General features: G+C 43.3%; 1 protein-coding gene across 2 annotated transcripts; it reads left to right on the top strand.

Moving 5' to 3' along the window:
* The first annotated feature begins 3,640 nt into the window (after positions 1 to 3,640).
* On the top strand, positions 3,641 to 17,713 carry MRPS10 (mitochondrial ribosomal protein S10). Of its 2 annotated transcripts, none has more exons than XM_019986049.2 (7): positions 3,641 to 3,751; positions 9,400 to 9,464; positions 9,555 to 9,624; positions 11,531 to 11,667; positions 12,637 to 12,745; positions 14,289 to 14,378; positions 14,850 to 17,713. In XM_019986049.2, exons 1-7 carry the CDS (start codon positions 3,704 to 3,706, stop codon positions 14,931 to 14,933), a joined length of 603 nt encoding a protein of 200 aa, XP_019841608.1. In that variant the 5' UTR covers positions 3,641 to 3,703; the 3' UTR covers positions 14,934 to 17,713. The 2 variants fall into 2 exon arrangements, with proteins under 2 accessions (XP_019841608.1, XP_019841607.1); XM_019986048.2 differs by having other exon boundaries at positions 3,642 to 3,751; positions 9,552 to 9,624.
* Positions 17,714 to 23,896: the final 6,183 nt, after the last annotated feature.

Genomic DNA, 23,896 nt, shown 5'->3' with positions numbered 1-23,896 from the left:
TATCTCACAAGGAACCGCCAACAAAATCCAGCCCACCCTGATTTATAGGCATGGCTAATCTCAATTTCCAAATTCTAAAAGGTGTGTTTACTTTTTAATACTCAACAGCAAAGTTCGGAAGAAATCTGAAATTCTGGATTTTATACAGAACTTGATTTAAGTGGGGCATAGCTGTTCGAGACCTTGATCCTCTATATGCTTTGGGGATTTTATACTTTTAATTTGGGCAATTCTGGTCCTGTACCAAAGAAAACAGCTCTTCCTTTACAAACACTGTGCGTTTAGCCAGTGTTGGACATTTAAATTCTGCTTCCAGAGGCTCAGGTGTCCAATCTGAAGATTTTAAGTTTTTCATTCATTACAAATCTAGCAGGCACTATTCTATGCTGTATTACACATGGGGGAGTTGAGTGGACAAAGAGGACTGTGAGATCATTCCTGCCTGCATGCCAAGGCATTTAATACTTGAAAAAAACATATAGTGTCTTGGGAACAGATCCAAGTCCACCAGTGGGAAGAGCAAAGCTCATGGTTTATTACTATTACTGAACCATCTCACCATCACCCACATGCTGCTAAGTCGCTTCAGTCGTGTCCAACTCTGTGCGACCCCATAGACGGCAGCCCACCAGGCTTCCCCATCCCTGGGACTCTCCAGGCAAGAACACTGGAGTGGGTTGCCATTTCCTTCTCCAATGCATGAAAGTGAAAAGTCAAAGTGAAGTTGCTCAGTCGTGTCCGACTCTAGCGACCCCATAGACTGCAGCCTACCAGGCTCCTCTGTCCATGGGATTTTCTAGGCAAAAGTACTGGAGTGGGGTGCCATTGCCTTCTCCATCACCCACATAGTCACAGCAATTTGCAATAGGTGCTCAGCAACTATTTGTTAAATTGATTATCTCTAATCTTCCAGGTATGCTTATCTACGTGCGTGTATGTGTACATAAAACCTCTTCTGAGTTTACCTAAAGTCAACTCTTAGTTCCACGGGCCTCCAGTCTACCTTCCTTGGTCATAGCCAGCCAGCTGGAGACTGAGGCTGAGTTTTAATGTTGACATAAGCAAAACATAATTAGGAAGTCATGTTAAGAATCTGGATAATATATTATTATTAATCTAATATTAATTAATATCTTATTATTTAGATAATAGATTTTTGAGTCTCAGATATCCCTGTATATGAGAACCAAAGGACTGATTATTACTTTACATGAGAGAGAATCTTGAAAAAATCTATCCTCCAGCCATCCCTCAAGGGATGTGTTTAATGTTTCTGTTTTGAATGTAAAGGCCAAGCAGTCACATATGCTTGATCTACACTGCAGCACACACACCCTTAACATACAACACGGATCGCTCTTTGGGCTGTTTGGGGTCATTACTTCCGCTGCTTCTGTAATTTTATTTTTGACGGTCTTGATATTTCTTCTTTTCCCAACCACTTTATTTAAAGGCACGTTTGACACATAAACGCTATAGATATTTATTGTGTACAACCTGATGAGTTTGGAGATAAGTGTATAACCATGAAACCAGCACAATCAAGGGAGAAGGGCTGTCTTTTAAAACAGCACAACCGGTGCAATCAAAGTATGATTTAATTTAGAAATATTTGATGCACACACTTATTTTTCCTGGATATAAAGCAAGGTAGACTTGCATCAACTATCTAGAATCACTTGATCTCCTGTTCAATTACACTAGTTCAGAGGTTTGAAGGGTTAATTCATAGAGAAAGTGAAAGTGTAAAGTCGCCCAGTCATGTCAGACTCTTTGCAACCCCATGGACAGTAGCCTGCACCAGGCTCCTCCGTCCATGGGATTTTCTAGGCAAGAGTACTGGAGTGGGTTGCCATTTCCTTCTCCAGGGAATCTTCCTGACCCAGGGATTGAACACAGGTCTCCCGCATTGTAGACAGACGCTTTACCATCTGAGCCACCAAAGGGAAGAGACTTATAATGGACTGGCCAAGCTTCAGAACACTGTCCATGCTAATAAACTAAGAACTTTAATGTGTCAAAACAAAAAACCTGCACTGTCTATGCCTACACACCATACCAAAAGACCCTGTCCACAACCCCACTGTTGGCGAAACCCCAGTTGGCCCCACACAATGACTCCCACCTTGCCCCCAGCTAATTGGTACAGGGCTGGCACCTAACCAAAAGTTAGTAGGGCCACAGTCTGTTTGATGACACAGTTTAGCCCTGGAAAACAAGGGGACCAAATCCAATTCCCATATTGTAGAGTATGAATGGAGAAACCTGGTGAGCCAAAGCGGCAAGCAGCAGTCACGTGCAAGGCAGAAATCTGAGGGAGCAGACACAATGTGTAAGCAAAGGCCATCCATAAAGAGACCATATTTGGCCAGAGGGGTGGAGAGGGCATCCAGTTCCCAAGGCTGTTTTGAGCCCACTTTTCCAGTTTCAGGAGTAGGAAAGGCCATCTCAGTCTTAAAAAACAAACTCCTTTCTTGCAGGAGCATAGGGAAGCAGTGACCCCTATGCCTCACATCCTAGAGACTTAAGTAGAACTGGACCTTATCACAGAGTCAACTCCAGAGGTGCCGCAGGGGTGGAAAAGGCATTGAACTAGGATGTTGAAGCTGGTTATTGGTTCAAATTCACCACATGACTCTGAGTCATTTCATCTCTGAGCCTGTCTCCTCACTTATTAAATTCGGATAAAATGTACATCATCTTGTGAGGATCCAATTAGTAACACAGGGAAATGTTGTTTGCAGGCTGTAATGTCACCATCATGAGCTGCTGCAGAACCTTCACTCAGCTTGTTCAAGGCAGCAGAGGCAGGTTGAGGAGCCGTCCCAGAAGAGAGACAGGTGCTTTAGAAGCAGCAAGAGTTGGAGAGCTCTAGGAAAACTCCACTGGCTAAAAGGGACCAGCCAACTTTGAATGTCACAACTGAAAAGAGGGAGCTTGATTCTGAAAAGGACACTGGGCAGCCTGCCAAGGCTATTGCTGTTACAGCTGTCACCTCTAAGTTACAAACGTTGATTGTTTCTCCAGGGCAACGTGAGTATCAGACCCCAAATCGTGGACCACCTGACCAGGGAATCCTAAACCAGAGAAATTCTGACTCTCAAAACTATGACTCAAAAGACGATTAAACCCAGCCTCCTGGTTATTCCCCTTTAAAAAAACAGACAGACAAGAAAACCCTAACTCAAAGACAAACATGGACTGGATCTGAGGTGTGGCTCATACTCCCTTGCCTGGCGCTCTGCAATAAATCCTTACTCCCTGCAACCTCCCACTGTCAGTCTGCTTTTTTTTTTGCGAGCCACAGGCACACAAACACTTTGCTCCGTTATAATAGAAATATCAACTATCAATCAACCATCAACTCAGAGATAACCACTGTCAATACATTTGTTCCAAGCGTGTGGTTATTTTTACCTCCAACAAAACAGGAACTGCAAAGGACAAACGATTTCAAGAGGAAAGCGCTGACGGAACTCGGTAACTACCTAGATACAAGCTGAAGCTATAATAAGAAGGCGGATGAGCCAGGTTAGGACCTGAAGGAAGCCGGCTGTGTTCACTCTAAGAGAGCGTGGAATCACGTCTCTATGGTTGTTCCTGTGCCGGAACACAAGGATACACTCTCTCCTTCTGCGGAACTCTATGGTCAGAGGACGCCTCTGTGACCCCGGAAGCGATCCTGGGGAGCGGGAACGGCAAGATGGCGGTGCGAGCGGTGTTTGGGGCCCTGGGCCGGCGTCTCTGGCAGGTAAGGAGCGCGCTACGCGGATTAGGCGGCCTAACAGGGACAGTTACCATTACGTCTGATTGCCACTTGTCATTCTTCCCATTTTCTGCGATATTTATTTCGCACCTTGACCCGCTGTTTGGAAGAAGGTGGCGAGAAAAGGGCTGATTTTATCTCGAATTCTCTCAGGATAAAACAGAAGTTAATGAGTCAGGGCAGAGACAGGAACGAGAAGAGTAGACTGTCAGAAGTGGAAAGGATATTGGACAGCGAATGTTGCAGACCCCGCTTTTCACGTTTGCGAAATAGGCTCAGAGAAGTCAGGAAGCTACACCTCGCGAAAATTTGGTAGCTTGAGAGTTTAGACGCTTCTTACGGAATCAGTTTGGGATACCTTCCTGATACCCAGGTTTCTGAGACTCAGATGACAGTCGCTGAAGTCAGAGGAGTGGGTTAACTATCCTCTGCTGGGTTTTTTGGAGAAAAGGCAAAAAATTCAAGCAGCGGTTCGTTCTTGGCTTCAGCACCCCTCTGCTCCCTTCGCTGTTACCTGAACTGTCATAACATTGTTAATCGGCTACACCCCATACAGTAGAAGAAGTTTTTTTAAAAAAATAGTTAAGGACTCCAAAGAGCTTTGGGTTTTGTGTTTTTTAAGCTATCGATTTTTTAGCTTATTAGAAAATACAACGAGAATCTTAAAAATCCTTAATTAAAAATAATACAAATAAACTCATTACATGTTAACATAATTAGCGATTTTATGGGAAGCAGCTAGATTTTCCAAAACAAATTGAGAGAGAGGAGTGGTATGTTTTATGTTTTTGCACACCTCTTTAATGTCTGGCTTAATAGAAAACAGCTTCTCTAGCTGCTTCTGCAGTCTCTTACTATGTCAGAGGTCATACAGTCTCTGGAAAACTTTACTGTACTTTGATGAGAGACTAGAGTGGGAAAGCTGAAAATAGCATGTTACTGTTATTATAAAAAAATAAGTTTAGCCTCAGGAGCCACCTCTGAAAGTGTCTCAGAAGTCCCTCAGAGGTCTTTAGACCACACTTTGAGAACCACTGTCGTTAAGTCAGGTAGCGTTAGAGGTTGAAATTTTGAATTATTTTTAAGACACATTTACCCAGAGCAGAGGCTCCACTCCCTCAAAAAAAGAAAGGAAAGAAAAGGTAAGAACTTCTTAAGGTTCATTTGTGGATGTAAGAGCACTTTAGACTTGAGATTTTAAAAGCAGAGGAAGATCCTTAGGAAGTGTCATATTCCTTAGACCTGTGGTCCTTCAGCACAACTGCATTGTGGGCTCAGATCAGATCAGATCAGATCAGTCGCTCAGTCGTATCCGACTTTTTGTGACCCCATGAATCGCAGCACGCCAGGCCTCCCTGTCCATCACCAACTCCAGGAGTTCACTCAAACTCACGTCCATCGAGTCAGTAATGCCATCCACCCATCTCATCCTCTGTCGTCCCCTTCTCCTCCTGCCCCCAATCCCTCCCAGCATCAGAGTCTTTTCCAATGAGTCAACTCTTCGCATGAGGTGGCCAAAGTATTGGAGTTTCAGCTTTAGTATCATTCCTTCCAAAGAAATCCCAGGGCTGATCTCCTTCAGAATGGACTGGTTGGATCTCCTTGCAGTCCAAGGGACTCTCAAGAGTCTTCTCCAACACCACAGTTGAAAAGCATCAATTCTTTGGTGCTCAGCCTTCTTCACAGTCCAACTCTCACATCCATACATGACCACAGGAAAAACCATAGCCTTGACTAGACGAACCTTTGTTGGCAAAATAATGTCTCTGCTTTTGAATATGCTATCTAGGTTGGTCATAACTTTCCTTCCAAGGAGTAAGCGTCTTTTAATTTCATGGCTGCAATCACCATCTGCAGTGATTTTGGAGCCCAGAAAAATAAAGTCTGACACTGTTTCCACTGTTTCCCCATCTATTTCCCATGAAGTGGTGGGACCAGATGCCATGATCTTCGTTTTCTGAATGTTGAGCTTTAAGCCAACTTTTTCACTCTCCTCTTTCACTTTCATCAACAGGCTTTTGAGTTCCTCTTCACTTTCTGCCATAAGGGTGGTGTCATCTGCATATTTGAGGTTATTGATATTTCTCCCGGCAATCTTGATTCCAGCTTGTGTTTCTTCCAGTCCAGCGTTTCTCATGATGTACTCTGCAAATAAGTAAAATAAACAGGGTGACAATATACAGCCTTGACGTACTCCTTTTCCTATTTGGAACCAGTCTGTTGTTCCATGTCCAGTTCTAACTGTTGCTTCCTGACCTGCATACAAATTTCTCAAGAGGCAGGTCAGGTGGTCTGGTATTCCCATCTCTTTCAGAATTTTCCACAGTTTATTGTGATCCACACAGTCAAAGGCTTTGGCATAGTCAATAAAGCAGAAATAGATGTTTTTCTGGAACTCTCTTGCTTTTTCCATGATCCAGCGGATGTTGGCAATTTGATCTCTGGTTCCTCTGCCTTTTCTAAAACCAGCTTGAACATCAGGAAGTTCACGGTTCACGTATTGCTGAAGCCTGGCTTGGAGAATTTTGAGCATTACTTTACTAGCGTGTGAGATGAGTGCAATTGTGCGGTAGTTTGAGCATTCTTTGGCATTGCCTTTCTTTGGGATCGAAATGAAAACTGACCTTTTCCAGTCCTGTGGCCACTGCTGAGTTTTCCAAATTTGCTGGCATATTGAGTGCAGCACTTTCACAGCATCATCTTTCAGGATTTGGAATAGCTCAACTGGAATTCCATCACCTCCACTAGCTTTGTTCGTAGTGATGCTTTCTAAGGCCCACTTGACTTCACATTCCAGGATGTCTGGCTCTAGGTCAGTGATCACAGCATTGTGATTATCTGGGTCGTGAAGATCTTTTTTGTACAGTTCTTCTGTGTATTCTTGCCATCTCTTCTTAATATCTTCTGCTTCTGTTAGGTCCATACCATTTCTGTCTTTTATCAAGCCCATCTTTGCATGAAATGTTCCTTTGGTATCTCGGATTTTCTTGAAGAGATCCCTAGTCTTTCCCACTCTGTTGTTTTCCTCTATTTCTTTGCATTGATCGCTGAAGAAGGCTTTCTTATCTCTTCTTGCTATTCTTTGGAACTCTGCATTCAGATGCTTATATCTTTCCTTTTCTCCTTTGCTTTTCGCTTCTCTTCTTTTCACAGCTATTTGTAAGGCCTCCTCAGACAGCCATTTTGTTTTTTTGCATTTCTTTTCTATGGGAATGGTCTTGATGCCTGTCTCCTGTACAATGTCACGAACCTCATTCCATAGTTCATCAGGCACTCTATCTATCAGATCTAGGCCCTTAAATCTATTTCTCACTTCCACTGTGTAATCATAAGGGATTTGATTTAGGTCATACCTGAATGGTCTAGTGGTTTTCCCTACTTTCTTCAATTTAAGTCTGCATTTGGCAATAAGGAGTTCATGGTCTGAGCCACAGTCAGCTCCTGGTCTTGTTTTTGCTGACTGTATAGAGCTTCTCCATCTTTGGCTGCAAAGAATATAATCAATCTGATTTCGGTGTTGACCATCTGGTGATGTCCATGTATAGAGTCTTCTCTTGTGTTGTTGGAAGAGGGTGTTTGTTATGACCAGTGCATTTTCTTGGCAAAACTCTATTAGTCTTTGCCCTGCTTCATTCCGTATTTCAAGGCCAAATTTGCCTATTACTCCAGGTGTTTCTTGAGTTCCTACTTTTGCATTCCAGTCCCCTGAATGAAAAGGACATCTTTTTTGGGTGTTAGTTCTAAAAGGTCTTGTAGGTCTTCATAGAACCGTACAAATTCAGCTTCTTCAGCATTACTGGTTGGGGCATAGACTTGGATTACTGTGATATTGAATGGTTTGCCTTGGAAATGAACAGAGATCATTCTGTCGTTTTTGAGATTGCATCCAAGTACTGCATTTCAGACTCTTTTGTTGACCACGATGGCCACTCCATTTCTTCTGAGGGATTCCTGCCCGCAGTAGTAGATATAATGGTCATCTGAGTTAAATTCACCCATTCCAGTCCATTTTAGTTCGGTGATTCCTAGAATGTCGACATTCACTCTTGCCATCTCTTGTTTGACCACTTCCAATTTGCCTTGATTCATGGACCTGACGTTCCAGGTTCCTATGCAGTATTGCTCTTTACAGCATCGGCCCTTGCTTCTATCACCAGTCACATCCACAGCTGGGTATTGTTTTTGCTTTGGCCCCATCCCTTCATTCTTTCTAGAGTTATTTCTCCACTGATCTCCAGTAGCATATTGGGCACCTACTGACCTGGGGAGTTTCTCTTTCAGTATCCTATCATTTTGCCTTTTCATACTGTTCATGGGGTTCTCAAGGCAAGAATACTGAAGTGGTTTGCCGTTCCTTCTCGGCTCATTGGCCCACAAACACGGGAGGCAGTCTTCTCTGTGAGTGTGTGTGGAGAAAGGCCTGTACCTCTTACCACCTGGTGGTGTTGTGCTTGATTTCCTTTCTTTTTTGTTTTTCCCCCTTGATTCAAGGGAGACTATGAAAGTTTTGATTTGCCTCCTTGTTCAGTAAAGAGAGGGAAAAGGATAATAAGCTATGAGTAGGCATTCTTAACAACTTAGGTGACCCTCCATTGTTTTAATTTTGTTTGTACTAAACTGGTATTCTCAACTTTGAAGTGTTTTTAAGCTTCTAGTTTCTCAGGTTGCACTTTTAAATCTCAGGAAAGCTTAAGGAAAAAAAAAAGCGAGTGGCCGATTTTGTGTTACATACAGTAAGATAGATTTCCTACAACTGCAAGTTTTGTTCCACCAGGGGGAGCTGATAATACAGGATTTGGGAATGCTGGATTGATGCAGTATGAGGCACAGGAGTGATAGAAGATGGGTGTAAATTCCAATGTGTGTTTCAGTTTTCTTATAAGCTAGTTGTTATAGCTAGTTACTTATAAGCTAGTTTTCCCAGCCAAAGCAAGAAATAAATATGCTGGAAAAGGCTGAAAGCTTCAAGAGTACTTTAGAATTCTTATTTCAGCCCAGTAAATTATAAAGGCACTTTTTCTTAATGCTCAAAAATATTTAAGTATAATGTGTATTATATTGAAATACATTTAGTCTGTAAAAAATAATGGTCAAATGAAGTCACATGTTTTTTTCCTTAATATCCACATATTTAATTCATAGCTATTCATGTGAGAATTGCTTGTTTTAAAAAAATTCTTGCTCCTGAGTTTAAAAAATAGTCTGTGGTATTTTGAGAGTCCTTTTTGATTATCAGCTCTACCATTGTCTTCTTTTTTTTCCTGATGAAGCCTAATTTGACAGTTCAGTTACCCTAATTGTTTGTTTTGTTTGTTTAGTTCCTATGTTGTGTCTCTTTTGTCACCTCATGAATTGTAGCCCGCCAGACTCCTCTGTCCATGGGATTGTCCAGGCAAGAATATTTGAGTGGGTTGATATTTCCTTTTCCAGGGGATTTTCCCTACCCAGGGATCTCCTGCATTGGCAGGTGGACTCTCTGCCATTACGCTATTTGGGAAGCCCCAGTTATCCCAATATCTTCATCTAAAATAAAGAGAAAACCTGTTGTTTGAAGCATCCTCTTGGGTTTTAATGGAAACAATGACTGGTTTGGAAATTGACTTCAATTCTAATACACATCTCCTCTTTTTAAGGGTTCAAAGAATTTTTCTGTAAGCAGTTCTAGGAGCAATATAGCCAAAAACGATGGCTTTCTTCTGTAAGTATATAATTGGATTTGCTAAATTGATAAGAAAATAGACTCTTAGGCTGTTTTACTTAGATTTCTCTTTGTTTCCACACATAGCAGCACCAGTATGAAGTGGGTACAGTTTTCAAACCTACACGTTGATGTCCCCAAGGATTTGACCAAGCCTACGGTATGCACTCCCTATTTCTTGGCATAAGAAGCTACATTAGTGATAAATTTTCCTCCTTATTCATTTGAGGCTGTTTCCCAAACACTTTACAAATAAAAAAAATGTGTTCTAAAATACTGGCAGGCGCACAGTGAGCTGAGGAAAGTATTCTCTGATGTCCCTGAGTGCTCAGGGTCGCGTTCAGGCTGTCAGGGTGAGAGCTAATTGAATAAATTATTTACCCCAGATAACTGGGATTGAGCAGTCTTTTGCTTTTAGCTCAATACAGTGTGCAGAGTTGTCATAATCCATGATGTTGAATACTTGGTATTATAGTATAGAAGCGTCTTTGTGTGTGTGTGTGTGTGTGGCCTTCAAGTCTTTATTTTCATTTTAAGACAGTAAGTCTGGGCCTGGACAATGCTTTATTGTTCACAGTGAGCATTATCACAAGCAAAATCCAGGAGCAGCCGTGTAACCTTGTTTCCTTTCATTGAAAGTCATGGTTCCATCAACCCAGTTTTTGGGTTATTTGTAGTTTTTATAAAATCCTTACAAGTTCCAAACCAAATGCTTGCAGTCCCACCCCTAAAAAATAATCCCCTTTAACAGTTTGGTATGAATCCCTCTAGACCTCTATATATAATCATCTATGCACACCACACACACCAAAATGGAATTGTGATATATCTAATAGACTGCTGGTTCAGTGTTTTCACTTAATAGCATATATAAATGCTGAGTCTCCAGATGCCTACATGAGCCAGACCTGTAAGGAAAGGTGACGGGGTGGCCACAGTGGCAGGCTGTGCCCTTTTTAAGCAAGACAGCTGCTACTTGCTGTAGCCACTTGTGTTATGTGGAAAATCAGACCTAGGGATGTCATATTGTCTACGTTTTCCACATGAAATGAAATTCTAATATTTATGTGAAATCTTTTGATTTTTAGTATTTGTAACAGATTCAAAATATTTTTAAAACCCTATAGAGACTAGTCATTACACATCTTAGGGCCATATTCCCCCTCTGTTGTCCCTTCACTTATGGATAGTATGTGAATATTTTTTGTTCTTCCAACAACCATATTTGGGGGTACTTGCGAGTGAGTATCTAGTTTCCTGGTGAGTAAGTAGATCTACTTTCAGGGGCAAAGTGATTTAACTCTGAAATATCGGATTAGCAATATAAATTATTGGTTTGATGGATGCATGAAGCGAGGGTAATTCACCTCTTGGAAGAAAGTCAGAAATGTCAAACCCATTATTTTAAGATCTGTAAGTATTAGGGTAGAAGAGGTAGAAGTTAAATGTACAGTCATTTTGATTAGAAATGAGTCATTTTTCTATTAGGGCAGGCTAAATAAACATGGATAGACCTAATAAAAAGAAGATGAGTAGCAATAGCTCGCTTTTGTTTAATGATGTTTATAATTTATAAGCACTTAAATCTGTGCTTTCTTACTTGTTCCCAGCAGAAATGCCATGAACTATAGCACAGGTATTGTCCTATTTATATATAAGAAAACTAAAGTGCAATGAGGTTAGTATATGACTTGCCTGTTGTGATTCAGCTTGAAATGGGAGAGTTTAATTCTCAGTCCAGTTCTTCTGACCAGGCTAGTTTTATTAACAAACCCCTAAGTCCTTTCCTGTTGTGTATTTGAGGTTCAGTAACTTAAGCTAAAGGGTTCCATTGGTGATTTTGTAGGTTGCTTGAAAATCCTTTTGATTCAAACTGTATTATAACTGATTCTTAAGGGTCATTCTGGAATCTGAATGTAGTCGTATCTAGATATTTAAAGATGCGTTTTTCTCCCCACTTAAGTAAACTGTGAAGTTGTTCAGTTGAGGATAGTATTTTAAATTTTCCAGTATAAATATTAGAGGAACCATGACTGAAGCTTTTCTTCTTGGTTTTAAAATTGCAGATAACCATTTCTGATGAACCGGACACATTATATAAGCGCCTGTCAGTTTTAGTAAAAGGCCATGATAAGGCTGTATTGGACAGTTACGAATATTTTGCAGTGCTTGCTGCTAAAGAACTTGGTATCTCTGTTAAAGTGTAAGTATGAAATTTCTTAATCTGACCTGTTAGCAGCTATAACACAGTCAGGAAAATGGTGCCAGTCCCAGCTAGGTCTGAGCTCTTAAAATAGGACAGAAACTCATGATGGAGAGAGTTGAGGTTTGTTATTCTAAGCAGAATCATTCCTTCCTGTCTACCAGAATTTTAAAATACTAGAATGAGTGAACAAGGAAAATGAAGGAATCCTTTCTCTAGAAATGGCATGGACATAGGAGTCCCAAGAAGCCTGTGTGTCTGGAATCTCCATGGGGCAGGGAGGTGGATTAGGTGAACACACAGTTTTTCAGACCTGTTGGATTTGATGATCTTTGCTATTATATCCATTGTTTTAAAACTGCCTTAAGAAACATCGCTCAACCCAATACTTGGATGCATGAGCAGAGTGAGCTTCATATGGCCTTGACGTCTCTGCAGGGTCAAGTGTAACTATACCTCCTTTGTCTTGTCATCTGCTCTCTGATGCTGAACGAGGCCCATTTGGAGCTTTGCCAGTCTTGCCTTCTAACAAAACTGAAGGAACACGCGCATTTCCTCTAACAGACTATAGTTTGTGCTTACCAATGTGTCTGTAATGCACACAGCAGATACCACAGCTGCGTCCAACACACGCTGCTGCTCCCCCAGCTCATACATTTGGTCTATGCAGGTCCTCAACGGTGTGAAAGCCAGAGTCGTGTGTGTGTGCACGAGCACTTGCATGCCAAGGCTTGTTTTTTGGGTCTGTGGCAAATGTTCCTGTTGCTGTCTGTGGGTTTATTTTGGCCTAAGTTTTATTGCAGCAGTCGTTAGAGATGACAGTCTTAACAAATGGAAGTCTGTAAATGATAGTTAATGCCTATAATTGAGCATGAGCCTGACCTACAAGATTGTGGAATCATGCTTTGATATCAGTGACTCAGGTTTTAACATCACTTAAGTGTGTTGCTTTGCCCATTAATTTTCCAGACATGAACCTCCAAGGAAAATAGAACGATTTACTCTTCTCAAATCAGTGCATATTTTCAAGAAGCACAGAGTTCAGTATGAAATGAGAACACTTTATAGATGTTTAGAGGTGAGTTTATTTCAGATATTCAGGCTTTTTTTTTAATGCCCCAAATTTCACATGAGCACATTATAACTTTCCCTTAACTTGGCCTGTGGGCTTCCTTTCAGTCAGTCCATGTCCAATAGTTGTAGAGAAGATGAGTGGTTTTCGTGTGTTTATGGAAGGAACGTGATAGAAAAATATTGAAGTAAAGCCATCCTTCAGAGTGTGTTTGCTTAGTCGCTCAGTTGTACCTAACTCTTTGTGACCCCATGGACTGTAGCCCGCCAGGCTCCTCTGTCCATGGGTTTCTCGAGGCAAGAATACTGGAGTGGGTTGCCATGCCCTCCACCAGGGGATCTTCCCAACTGAGGGATTGAACCTAGGTCTCCTGCATTGCAGGTGGATTCTTTATTGTCTGAGCCACCAAGGAAACCCTTTTCGAAGTAGTTCAGAATTTAACTCAGGAGTGCACATTATGTTGACTAGTATTTTTAATAAGAAACTACAGGCAGTTTCTTTGTTTTTTGTTTTAATTATCTGGCTGTGACAGGTCTTAGTTGCAGCATGCAGGATCTTTCATTGTGGTGCACGGGCTTCTCTCTAGTTACAGCGGTCTTAGTTGCCCTGTCGCATATGGGACCTTAGTGCCAAGGATTGAACCCACATCCCCTGTGTTGGAAGGCAGATTCTTAACCACTGGACAGCCAGTGAAGTCCCTATGTTGACTGAAGTCCCTGTGTTGACTGATTTTTATACACTAAGCTAGCGTTGGAATAATTTTGCTTATATTTCAGAAATTCTAGCCAAGTTTTCACACAGCTCTAATAATTCTTTTCTCATCCTCACTGAATTCTCCACATCCATGATAGCCAACATTAAGGTTTTTCATTCATTGATGATCATTCATTTGTGCAGCCACCCGGGGCAGCACAGCCCTGTGGTTGAGAAGAGCATGGGATCTGGGGTCCGCCAGCCAGGTCCAAGCACTAGCATTTGCTGGCTGTGCGGCCTGTGCCTTACTCAAGTCCTTCATCTCTAAATTGGAAATAATAATGGGACTCATCTCTCAAGGTTAATGTGAGGATTAAATGAGATGTTTATCTAAAGCACTTAGACTATTTTGTCACACGATAAATGATTGGTAAATGTTATTAAAACAAGTGTTTGTGCATCTTTTATATGAGAAGCTCTGTACTAGGCATTGTATTAAGACACTGCCCTACCCTTAAATGAAAAAGAAAAATCCACAATTTTATTCACCTCACCATAGAGCATACAGAAAATCTTACACTGTCTTATAATTTAGTTTTCTGTTTGCTTTTGAGTTGTTTTGTGACATTCTTGTGCTGTTTCGATACCATGTTTGCCATCTGGGTTTCATGGAGCCCTGACATTAAGGCGTTTGGAAGTAATGTTGCCCCAGTTCAACCAGAGGATCTACACTTTTTTCCTATAAATTGGGATTCTGAAGATTTCACTGATGAAGAAATGACTGCTGATTTTGCCCCCCCCCCCCCCCAAATCTTAAAATTTCTACTTCAACAGCATAGCATGTTTGAAATTTTAGTTAGAACATCTCACTGGAAGTACAGCAGATGTCTACTTGGAATATATTCAGCGAAACTTACCTGAGGGAGTTGCCATGGAAGTTACAAAGGTATGGCTTGAATTTCTGTCTCAGTTGCGGGGAGATCTGTATTGTTGTGTGGATACGTTGCCGCCTGATTGCAGCTGCCCCGGTGGAGGGGAGGACCTGGAGGGAGACTTGTCCCAGTGGTTGGGCTCTCTGCCTGCCCCCCGCGCCCCCAGAGCAGTGGGGGCAGCTCAGCAGACTGCAGCCCACATCCTCCCAGAGCAACTTGTGACGCCTCCCTTCCTCTCAGCAGTTGTCTCAACACAGGTTCCACATTGATTGGTGGTCGCTGGAGATCACCGAGGAGCAGCAGATTATGTATGTGAGAGTTTATCTGCCATTGAGTTTCCTTCTCTTTGTTTCAAAGTCCTGCAACAAGTTGAGGGGGTAAAAGAAAAAGGTCAGAGGCCTTGAGGGAAGAGAATGAATACTTTCAGTTTGTGGCTGAAGAGTTCAGTTAAGTCCATTATACTATAATTTTGTTTTTCTCTCTAGACAAGATTAGAACAGTTGCCAGAACACATCAAGAAGCCAGTCTGGGAAACAACACCAGAGGAAAAAGGAGACAGCAAGTCATAAAGTCCCACAGTGACCACTTGTGCCGGGGTGTGGAGTGAACGTGTCAAGCGGAGGGACCCTCCCGTGAGGACTACTTCAGGTCTACCCGACTGCGCTCCTGAGGCTGCACGGCCTGATCAGTGGAACTCGGGGGTCAGAACTTTACGATCCACTGGACTGTTGTGCAAGAACCGCTTTATCTGTTCTTTTGTAAGCCTCATGTATTTCAGTTCTGATTTTAACAAATATGAGCAAACCATTTGGACCACTCTGTGCCAAAACAGTCAAATTGACATTTTGTTATTCCACTATTGTTTAGTTATTAGTTTATACTGATTGTGATTTCTGTTTTTTCATTCATCTAAAAATGAGTATTCCACATACTCCTCACACACATTTTTTTCTTTTGAGGGACCTAAAAGGAACCTTTGGTTAATTAAACATTGAGCAGTTCGAGTTTTTGATACTTACCTTAGTGTAGGCTGGCATATGATAGTTTGGGATGATGACCTCCAAGTTTTGCCTCATGTGAGCATTACTTTCTTAAAAATGGATGTACTTTGCAGCAGATCAAGCATGTTTGTGGCTTATGCTGAACCCCTCTGGTGCTGCCTAGAAGGGTCACTGTAATGGAATTTGAGCTCTCGAGAAATCACTGATTATTGGTTCATTCATCCCATAATTTGTTTATTCAGTAAGCTTTTCTTTTGTTAGCTCTGCACCCAGTACTGTAGTAAATACCAAAAATTGAATAGCAATAATGGCTTTCAAAAATTGTGCAAGGCACAAATGAAAACTTTTCCTTATTAAGTTCCGTGCTGATAAGACCTCTTTCTTTTGCTGACTAGCACTCTTTTTGTTTGGAGATGTCTACTTTTCCATGAAATTAGATAGTGGTAAAGAGCTCTGACAGAGGCAGGATGACAGTGGGCCGAGACTGCTGGTGTGTCAGCCCCAAGGGACTGGCTCGTTTCCTTTTTACAGAAGAATCGGGTGCTTGTCTTGTGGTTTCCTTCTCATCTTTGGGGTAGTTATGACTTCTCAGTTTTCCCCCCTTAAACTGGAATCCCTGTTCTCTTTTCCTGACCTGCTATCAGGTATGCGTGTTCTGAATGCACACTGCTTAGGTATCAGGCTTACATTACCGTCATTAACTTAGAAAGAATTACAGCCTTGTCCACCAGGACCTCATTCTGTTTTCACCTCAGTTGTGGACTCTCATTCACAAATGAATAAAGCGTGATTACCCCAGGTATAAGCCTCAGGATTGAGAACTGATCAATAAAACAGAACCAATATCATAGTAAATATACATAACAAAGCAGCCATTGTGGCTCATTTTCACTATAAAAAGATTCTTTAAAAATAAATACAGACCCACATCTAACCCTTTTGGTGCTTTTATTACAGACGGTGTCAGTCACGTGATTATAGTAGGGTGCCTTGTGCACTCTCGCATCTGGTGGCTTTCCTTTAAAGGTATACTTCCATTTCCAACTGTTTTCAGACTAAAGTAGCCTGTAAACCAGATGACTTAGCTCTTCACATTACATATTAAAGTCTCATTTTAAGATAAATAAACTACACACACAACTAAAATGAGTGGTGTTTCCTTGACATAAGTAATTGGCATATTTGTAGCCTACTTGATATAAACTAGGTAACTTCTTTATTCTCAGACTGAGAAAGTTTTGTTTATTCTTTTGAATTGGGTCTCCTGAGTAAAATGCGCATTCTTAAAATTAGAATTAATGCCCAAGTCTCACTGTCTGTTCGTGGTGGTGATGAGAGGTAGTGAGAAGCGTAGACCTGCTCTCAGGATGGACCAGAAGGCAGGTATGAACTAAGGTAGTCTTTTATTGAAGTGAAGGCCTGAATTCATTGTTGCTTTCTCTGAAGTATAGTTTCTTTTTATAGTATATAAGATGGTGTTAAGGTCTGTCTTAAACTATTGGTAGACTCAAACTTGTTCAGCACCTGGTAGTTTTGATTTCAAGGAGAATTACTTCATATGTCCTTTGGCCACTTAGATATGCCGCAGTAAACACGTGAAGCAGTGGTTTTAATGTGGTCTGTTTTCTTCACATTTCTGTTGGTCAGCTACCATTCCTCCTTCCTTAAACTGTATTATTAAATGAGCTTTACTACAACATTTATGAATAGCCAAGTAAAGAAAATATGGACTCTGGAGCCTAAAAGGCCTGAGGCAGATAAGAGTTGATAACCCACTAACTGGTATAAAGTTAGGCAAGATGTTTAACCCTGTCAGAGCCTCAATTTACTCAGTAAAACGTAGGAAATCTACTTAGGAAGGTTGGAGCATTTAATCAGATAACTTACAAAGCCCCTCACAGAGTACCACAGTACCAGGCAGATAATAAGACATTCAGTAAGTATCAGGTGTGTAAATGAGAAATCCTGCCTGCCATATCAGTGAAAAAAGAATGTCACAGCCATTAAGCCATCACATGACAGCCACCCCGACTGTGCACCCTGAGAAGATGCAGGATGAGAAGCACAGGATACTGGCTCCAGATAGCAAAGGATTTCAGTGAACCCAGACTCTTGCATCTTCCCATACCTAGAAAAACGCTAAATTCGTTAACTCTAAATACCTGGTTTTTCTTTTACAGTAATGTTTTGATGTTCTGAATACCTAGTCTTTGTTGCAAAAACGCCTATACATCCTGGCCCTCCCCCCTCACCTCTTCGAAGCAGCCTCTCGGAGTTATCTGAGATGCTGTGTCCTGAGCCCAAGTCCTCAGTTTTGTTCAGCAAATAAAACATAATTCTCACTTGTAGATTGGGCGTTTTGCTCAGTTGACAGTTATTACAGGCGGCAGAACAAACAGTACTCCAGATGCTCGTGTGCTGTACAGTTTAAAAACCAGCAGGAACGGCCTTCAGAATATCTCCAAGCTAAGCATACTACCTTACAATGGTTGCAAAGTTTAATTTCGATGAGAAAACATGTAGCATGCTCATTATAATAACCCCCATGTGTTCTACCAAGCATTTATAGATACTATCTTTTTTACAGATCCTATCTTATTTAATCTTTGTAACAACTCAATAGTTACTCTTATGATCCCCGTTTTATGGAAGAGAAAATCAAGTTTGACTTGCCCACTCAATTGCCCTTTCAGTTTACAGATAAAACAGACGAAAAAGGTGAAACTGATGAGTTCCAATTACTAACGACAGAGACAGCCGCCTCAGAACCTAATTTTGAAAGGCTAGGATGGGACTTCCCTGGTGGTCCAGTGGTTGAGAATCCATCTGCCAATGCAGGAGACATGAGTTCGCTCCCTGGTCCAGGAAGACTCCACATGCCACAGAACGATTAAGCCCCACACACCCCGACCACTGGGCGCACATGCCCCAGAGCTCATGCTCCAGGGCAGTGAGAGTCCCGCGCGCAGCGACAAGACTCAGTGCAGCCAGAAATCCTTTTTTAAAAAGATGTTTAAAAAAGAAAGTCTGGAAATATGTACTGGAATGCCCGCATATTAAAGGCAGACTATTCAAACCTAAAATCCAGATTATGTCCCCTTGTACATTAGCAAAGTATACTACTCATTTCCCCTAAGGATTAGAAATAAAAGAGATGGGGGGGGTGGGGAATAAGGAATAAAAGATGTAAATGTACATGAATAAAGGCCAGAAGCATAACCCACAGCTGGATCCCTGTGGTCTCAAGGCTGACATTGGTCCTGACTGTCTACCGTAGCCACAGGAGAGTTTAAGCTCCAGTCAGGGAGCCTGCTGGGTCACAGGAAGCCTGGTGCAGTGACAGCTGTGGGGCTGCAGGCCAGGCCTGTGTCGGGCTCTGCACACTCTGGTTTGTTGCTCACATGCATTTCCATACCCCTGCAGCCAGGCTTAGGGCTGAATGCCTGGGATCCCCAGAGTTCTCTTTGCAAATCCCTGCTCAATTCCTAACCCTGCCCTCCTTAAAGCCTTACTATTGTTACTCACTTCGAGCTATCATTGTCTGCGGAGTCCTAATCCTCTTTAAAACGATATATTTATATCCCAACAGCTCAGCAGTGTTTAAGGGCAGGTCATGGGCAACTGACCCACATGAAAAGCCCATTGAATTTTAGATTCCTCAGCCAGAGGCTAAATCAAGTTCTATTTCATTCATACGGTCTCTGGAGCACAGGTATCATCCTTTAATTACTCCTCAACGTTGCCTAAACATAGACAAATGTGAAGAGGCGGATAGGGGTGACACCATCTTCACACAGCCACAGTGACGGCATGTGTTGTTTTCAGGTGTTCTGAGATGGGGACGGAGTTGAAAATCACTGGAGACCTCTTCAGTGCTAAAATCACCTTGTCTTTTCACATCAACATATATCTGCTAACCCAGACACTCCAAGGAATCAAGGGCAGTTGTCTTGTAAAATTATGAAGTAATAGCTCACGTGAATTCAACTCTGACCATGTGCCAAGCGCTTTGCTCAGTTACTCAACAAGTCTTGTTTGTGCCAAGAATTCCTTGTTCGTGCCAAGCACTGTTCTAGGCTTTGGAAATTCTGCACCATGTATGGTGAAGCCCCTCTTCTCTGGGATCTTAGACTCTAGTGGAGAAAACATGATATGGGGGAAGAAATAATAAGATCATTTCATAGGTATGCAGTTAAGCACTGCTGCTGCTGCTGCTAAGTCGTTTCAGTCGTGTCCGACTCTGTGCGACCCCAGAGATGGCAGCCCACTAGGCTCCCCTGTCCCTGGGATTCCCCAGGCAAGAATACTGGAGTGGGTTGCCATTTCCTTCAATGCACGAAAGTGAAAAGTGAAAGGGAAATCGCTCAGTCGTGTCCGACTCTTAGCGACCCCATGGACTGCAGCCTACCAGGCTCCTCCGTCCATGGGATTTTCCAGGCAGGAGTACTGGAGTGGGGTGCCATTGCCTTCTCTGAGTTAAGCACTAGGCAGCAACTAAAGTAAGATAACGACAAAATTACTTGAGTGGTTACTTGGGACAAAAGCCACTGATAGCGGCTCAGATGATAAAGAATCTGCCTGCGATGTAGGAGACCTGGGTTCCATCCCTGGGTTGGGAAGATCCCCCACTCCAGTATTCTTGCCTGGTGAATTCCATGGAGGGAGCAGCCTGGCAGGCTCCAGTCCATGGGGTCGCAAAGAGTCAGACATGACTGAGCAACTGACACTTTCACTGTTACTTGAGATGAATTTGGGAAAGTTCTCTCCGAGGAGAGGAAACTATCAGGAAGGAGGCAGCTGTGTGAGAGCCTGCGGAAGGGCAGTCCAAGCGGCAGGACCAGTCAGTGCTAAGGGCCAGGGAGTGCAAAGTGTCTGAGGACAAGGGCAGAGCAACATGAAGAAGAAGCGGGTGGGACTAGATCATGACCGGGGGAAGGAGTGTGGCTTTTATCCTGAGGGTCAGTGGGAAGCCATGGGAGAGTTTGAAGCAGGACAGTGATTGGATCTGATTTACGCTTTAGAATACATTCCTCTGGCTGCTTGGTATGGACTGAAAGGAAGGGGTGATGGGAAGGGTGAGGCAGAACCTGCTGCAGTGGGCCAGTGAGAGGATGTAGCCTGGACAGAGCTGCAGGGATGGAGGGGATGGGAAATTGTTATATTAAGAATAAGTTCGGAGGTGGAGCTGACAGAAAGACCTCCTAGTAGGCTGAAAGGAGATCTAAGAGAAAGAGAGGACTCCAGGATGTCTCCTTGATTTCAGTCTAAGCAGCTGGATAAATGGTGATGCCATGACTGAGGTGGAGAAGGGTTGAGCAGGGATTTAGGAAGGCTATCAGTATGTTGGCTTTGGCCTTGGTAAATCTGCAATCTGAGTGGAGATGTTCAGTAGGCAGCTGGGGTCCTGAATCTGGAAGCTACAAATGGTGTGTGATGTCCAGGGTGAATGAGCTCATCTGGGGAGCACATATGAGTAGAGAGGAGCACAGTCCTGAGGACAAGCCTGGGACGCCCAAGCTTGGAGAGATTTGTTTAAAAGGAGGAGGTGCTGGCAAAGGAGATGAGGAACCAGGCTCCATGTGAGTCCTTGAACCCTAAAGTGTTTGAAGAAAGAACTTGGGAAGTGGTGCTGAATCTGCAAGTTGGTCATCGTAAGGCCTTCTCCACGGAGTGACGGGGATGAACGTCCAGTTGGAGTAAGTTGAGGAGAGAATAAGAAATGAAGAGGACGGACTTTCCTGGTGGTCCAGTGGCTAAGTCTCTGAGCTCCCCATGCAGGGGGCCTGGGTTCAATCCCTGGTCAGGGAACTAGATTTCACATGCTGCAACTAAAGAGCCCATGTGCTGCGACTAAGACCAGTGCAGCCAAAATTATAAAAGAAGGGGATGTGAATTGCTGCCTTCAAAAATGCCCAACATGTCATGGCTTCATGACAGCTCAGTCAGTGCTCTGTGGGGACACGGTCTGCCCTGTGTGGTATCAGGTGGGCGGCTGGAAGGCCAGGGCAGGAGGCATCAGCAGGTTCACTGGCCCCCTTTCCCCACACGTCCGGTGGCTGACGCTGGCTGTCACCCGGGAGCCCTGGGCCTCCCCGCAGCATGATGGCTGCGTTCCGAGGACAAGTCCTGGGGGACAGCCAGGCATGATCCCTACTGCCTTTGATGACCCAGCCTTAGGAGTCACATAGTGTCACTTCTGCCCATTCTCTTCGTTGAGTATGGCAAAGTCCCATCCAGGTTGAAGAGAGGGAGAAAGAGGCTCTTCCCCATGATGCGAAGAACATGTGAGACCAGACCCACTGCTGTGCCATTTTCAAGAAATAACATCTTCCCCTAGGGGTTTAGTTGTAAGAAGGGGCCAAGGTGAGGACAGCAGCTGGAGGGGAGCAGTAACTGGCAGGACTATTGGATCTAGTGGGCACCGTGTCTAGGGCCCACAATATTTTTAATTTAAATGTTTTAATTTCTTTCAAAAATAATATAATGCAGTCTGGACTGGAACTGGGTTATATTCCTCTTTTTACCAATGAATGATAAAATAGCACTTTCATGTTTTAAATTTCTATTTATTTATGGCTGTGCTGGGTCTTCGTTGCTCCACACAGGTGTTTTCTAGTTGTGGCAAGCAGGGCCTACTCTCCATTTGTGGTTCATGGGCTTCTCACTGTGGTGGCTTCTCTTGGTGAAGAGCACAGGCTCCAGGGTGCATGGTCTCAGGAGCATGTGGGATATTAGTTCCTGGACCAGGGATCAAACCCGTGTCCTCTGCATTGGCAGGTGGACTCCCGACTACTGGACCACTGGGGAAGTCCCAAAATAGCACTTTTAATACTTAATTAGTTACTATTTAATTATCAATATATATCTTATAACCCATGAAGGCAAAAGTAGGCCCCAGAAAGTCACAGGTGGCCTCTGACTGTGGGGTCAAGGAGGAATTTTTGTCTTATTTTGTTTTAATAGGGGTAATGTTGAGGCACATCTACAGATGGAATGATCCATTAGCGCAGGATGCGTGGAGGATGCAGAAGAGAAAGGGATGGCTGTGGACTTGCAGTGCTTGGTTGGGTGAAGGGAGGTGACATCTAGAAACCAAGCGGAGGAGCTGACAGGTGGAGATGGGGAAGGGACTCTGCGCCCATCGAACCAGGAAGAGAGGCTGGATATGTGAGCGCAGGTGCAGAGAGGTGCGTCTGATACATCTTCTCTGTGACATGAAGGATGTGACAAGGTCATCAGCTGAATATGGGAGTGAGAGGAAGTTTCAAGGGTTGGAAGGGTGGTGGAATGGTCATCTCTGGGAAAGAGGAGGGACTTCCCTGGTAGTCCCGTAGTTAAGACTGCAAGCTTCCCCTGGGTCACGGGTTAAGACTCAAGGGTCTGGCCTGTAAAGGAGCTTCAGGTATTGTGCTGGACAGCGGTCCCCAGCCTTCTTGGCACCAGGGACTGTTTTCATAGAAGGCAAGAAGCACAAGCTGGACTCAAGATTGCCGGGAGAAATATCAATAACCTCAGATATGCAGATGACACCACCCTTATGGCAGAAAGTGAAGAGGAACTAAAAAGCCTCTTGATGAAAGCGAAAGAGGAGAGTGAAAAAGTTGGCTTAAAGCTCAACGTTCAGAAAACTAAAATCATGGCATCTAGTCCCATCACTTCATGGGAAATAGATGGGGAAACAGTGGAAACAGTGTCAGACTTTAGTTTTTTGGGCTCCAAAATCGCTGCAGATGGTGACTGCAGCCATGAAATTAAAAGATGCTTACTCCTTGGAAGAAAAGTTATGACCAACCTAGATAGCATATTCAAAAGCAGAGACATTACTTTGCCAGCAAAGGTCCGTCTAGTCAAGGCTATGGTTTTTCCAGTGGTCATGTATGGATGTTAGAGTTGGACTATGAAGAAAGCTGAGCACTGAAGAATTGATGCTTTTGAACTGTGGTGTTGGAGAAGACTCTTGAGAGTCCCTTGGACTGCAAGGAGATCCAACCAGTCCATCCTAAAGGAGATCAGCCCTGGGATTTCTTTGGAAGGAATGATGCTAAAGCTGAAACTCCAGTACTTTGGCCACCTCATGCGAAGAGTTGACTCATTGGAAAAGACTCTGATGCTGGGAGGGATTGGGGGCAGGAGGAGAAGGGGACAACAGAGGATGAGATGGCTGGATGGCATCACTGACTCTATGGACGTGAGTTTGAGTGAACTCCTGGAGTTGGTGATGGACAGGGAGGCCTGGCGTGCTGCGATTCATGGGGTCACAAAGAGTCGGACAGGACTGAGTGACTGAACTGAACTGAATTCTTCCACAGACTGGGGGCAGGGAATGGTTTGGGGATGATTCAAGCGCATTACATCTATTGTGCACTTTATTTCTATTATTGTTGCATTGGCTCCACCTCAGATCATTGGGCATTAGATCCCAGAGGTTGGGGACCCCTGGTGCTGGGAACCGACAATGTGGGGACAGACCTGCTCACCCAGAGTCCTTCACATCATAGATCCTGCTGCTTTTCACTAGACCAAGTGGAGGG

The sequence above is a fragment of the Bos indicus genome, chromosome 23, assembly GCF_029378745.1.
Source record: "Bos indicus isolate NIAB-ARS_2022 breed Sahiwal x Tharparkar chromosome 23, NIAB-ARS_B.indTharparkar_mat_pri_1.0, whole genome shotgun sequence".
In the NCBI taxonomy this organism is placed as follows: Eukaryota; Metazoa; Chordata; class Mammalia; order Artiodactyla; family Bovidae; genus Bos; species Bos indicus.
Note: the sequence above shows the minus strand (reverse complement) of the source record. Positions and strands in the feature narration are given on the sequence as shown.

Bases quoted from the DNA above. Each gene is read 5' to 3' on its own strand.
- MRPS10 (XM_019986048.2), top strand. From the start codon at position 3,704: ATGGCGGTGCGAGCGGTGTTTGGGGCCCTGGGCCGGCGTCTCTGGCAG. The intron at 12,746-14,288 runs GTGAGTTTATTT...TTGAAATTTTAG, and splicing joins CACTTTATAGATGTTTAGAG to TTAGAACATCTCACTGGAAG. The intron at 14,379-14,849 runs GTATGGCTTGAA...TTTTCTCTCTAG, and splicing joins TTGCCATGGAAGTTACAAAG to ACAAGATTAGAACAGTTGCC.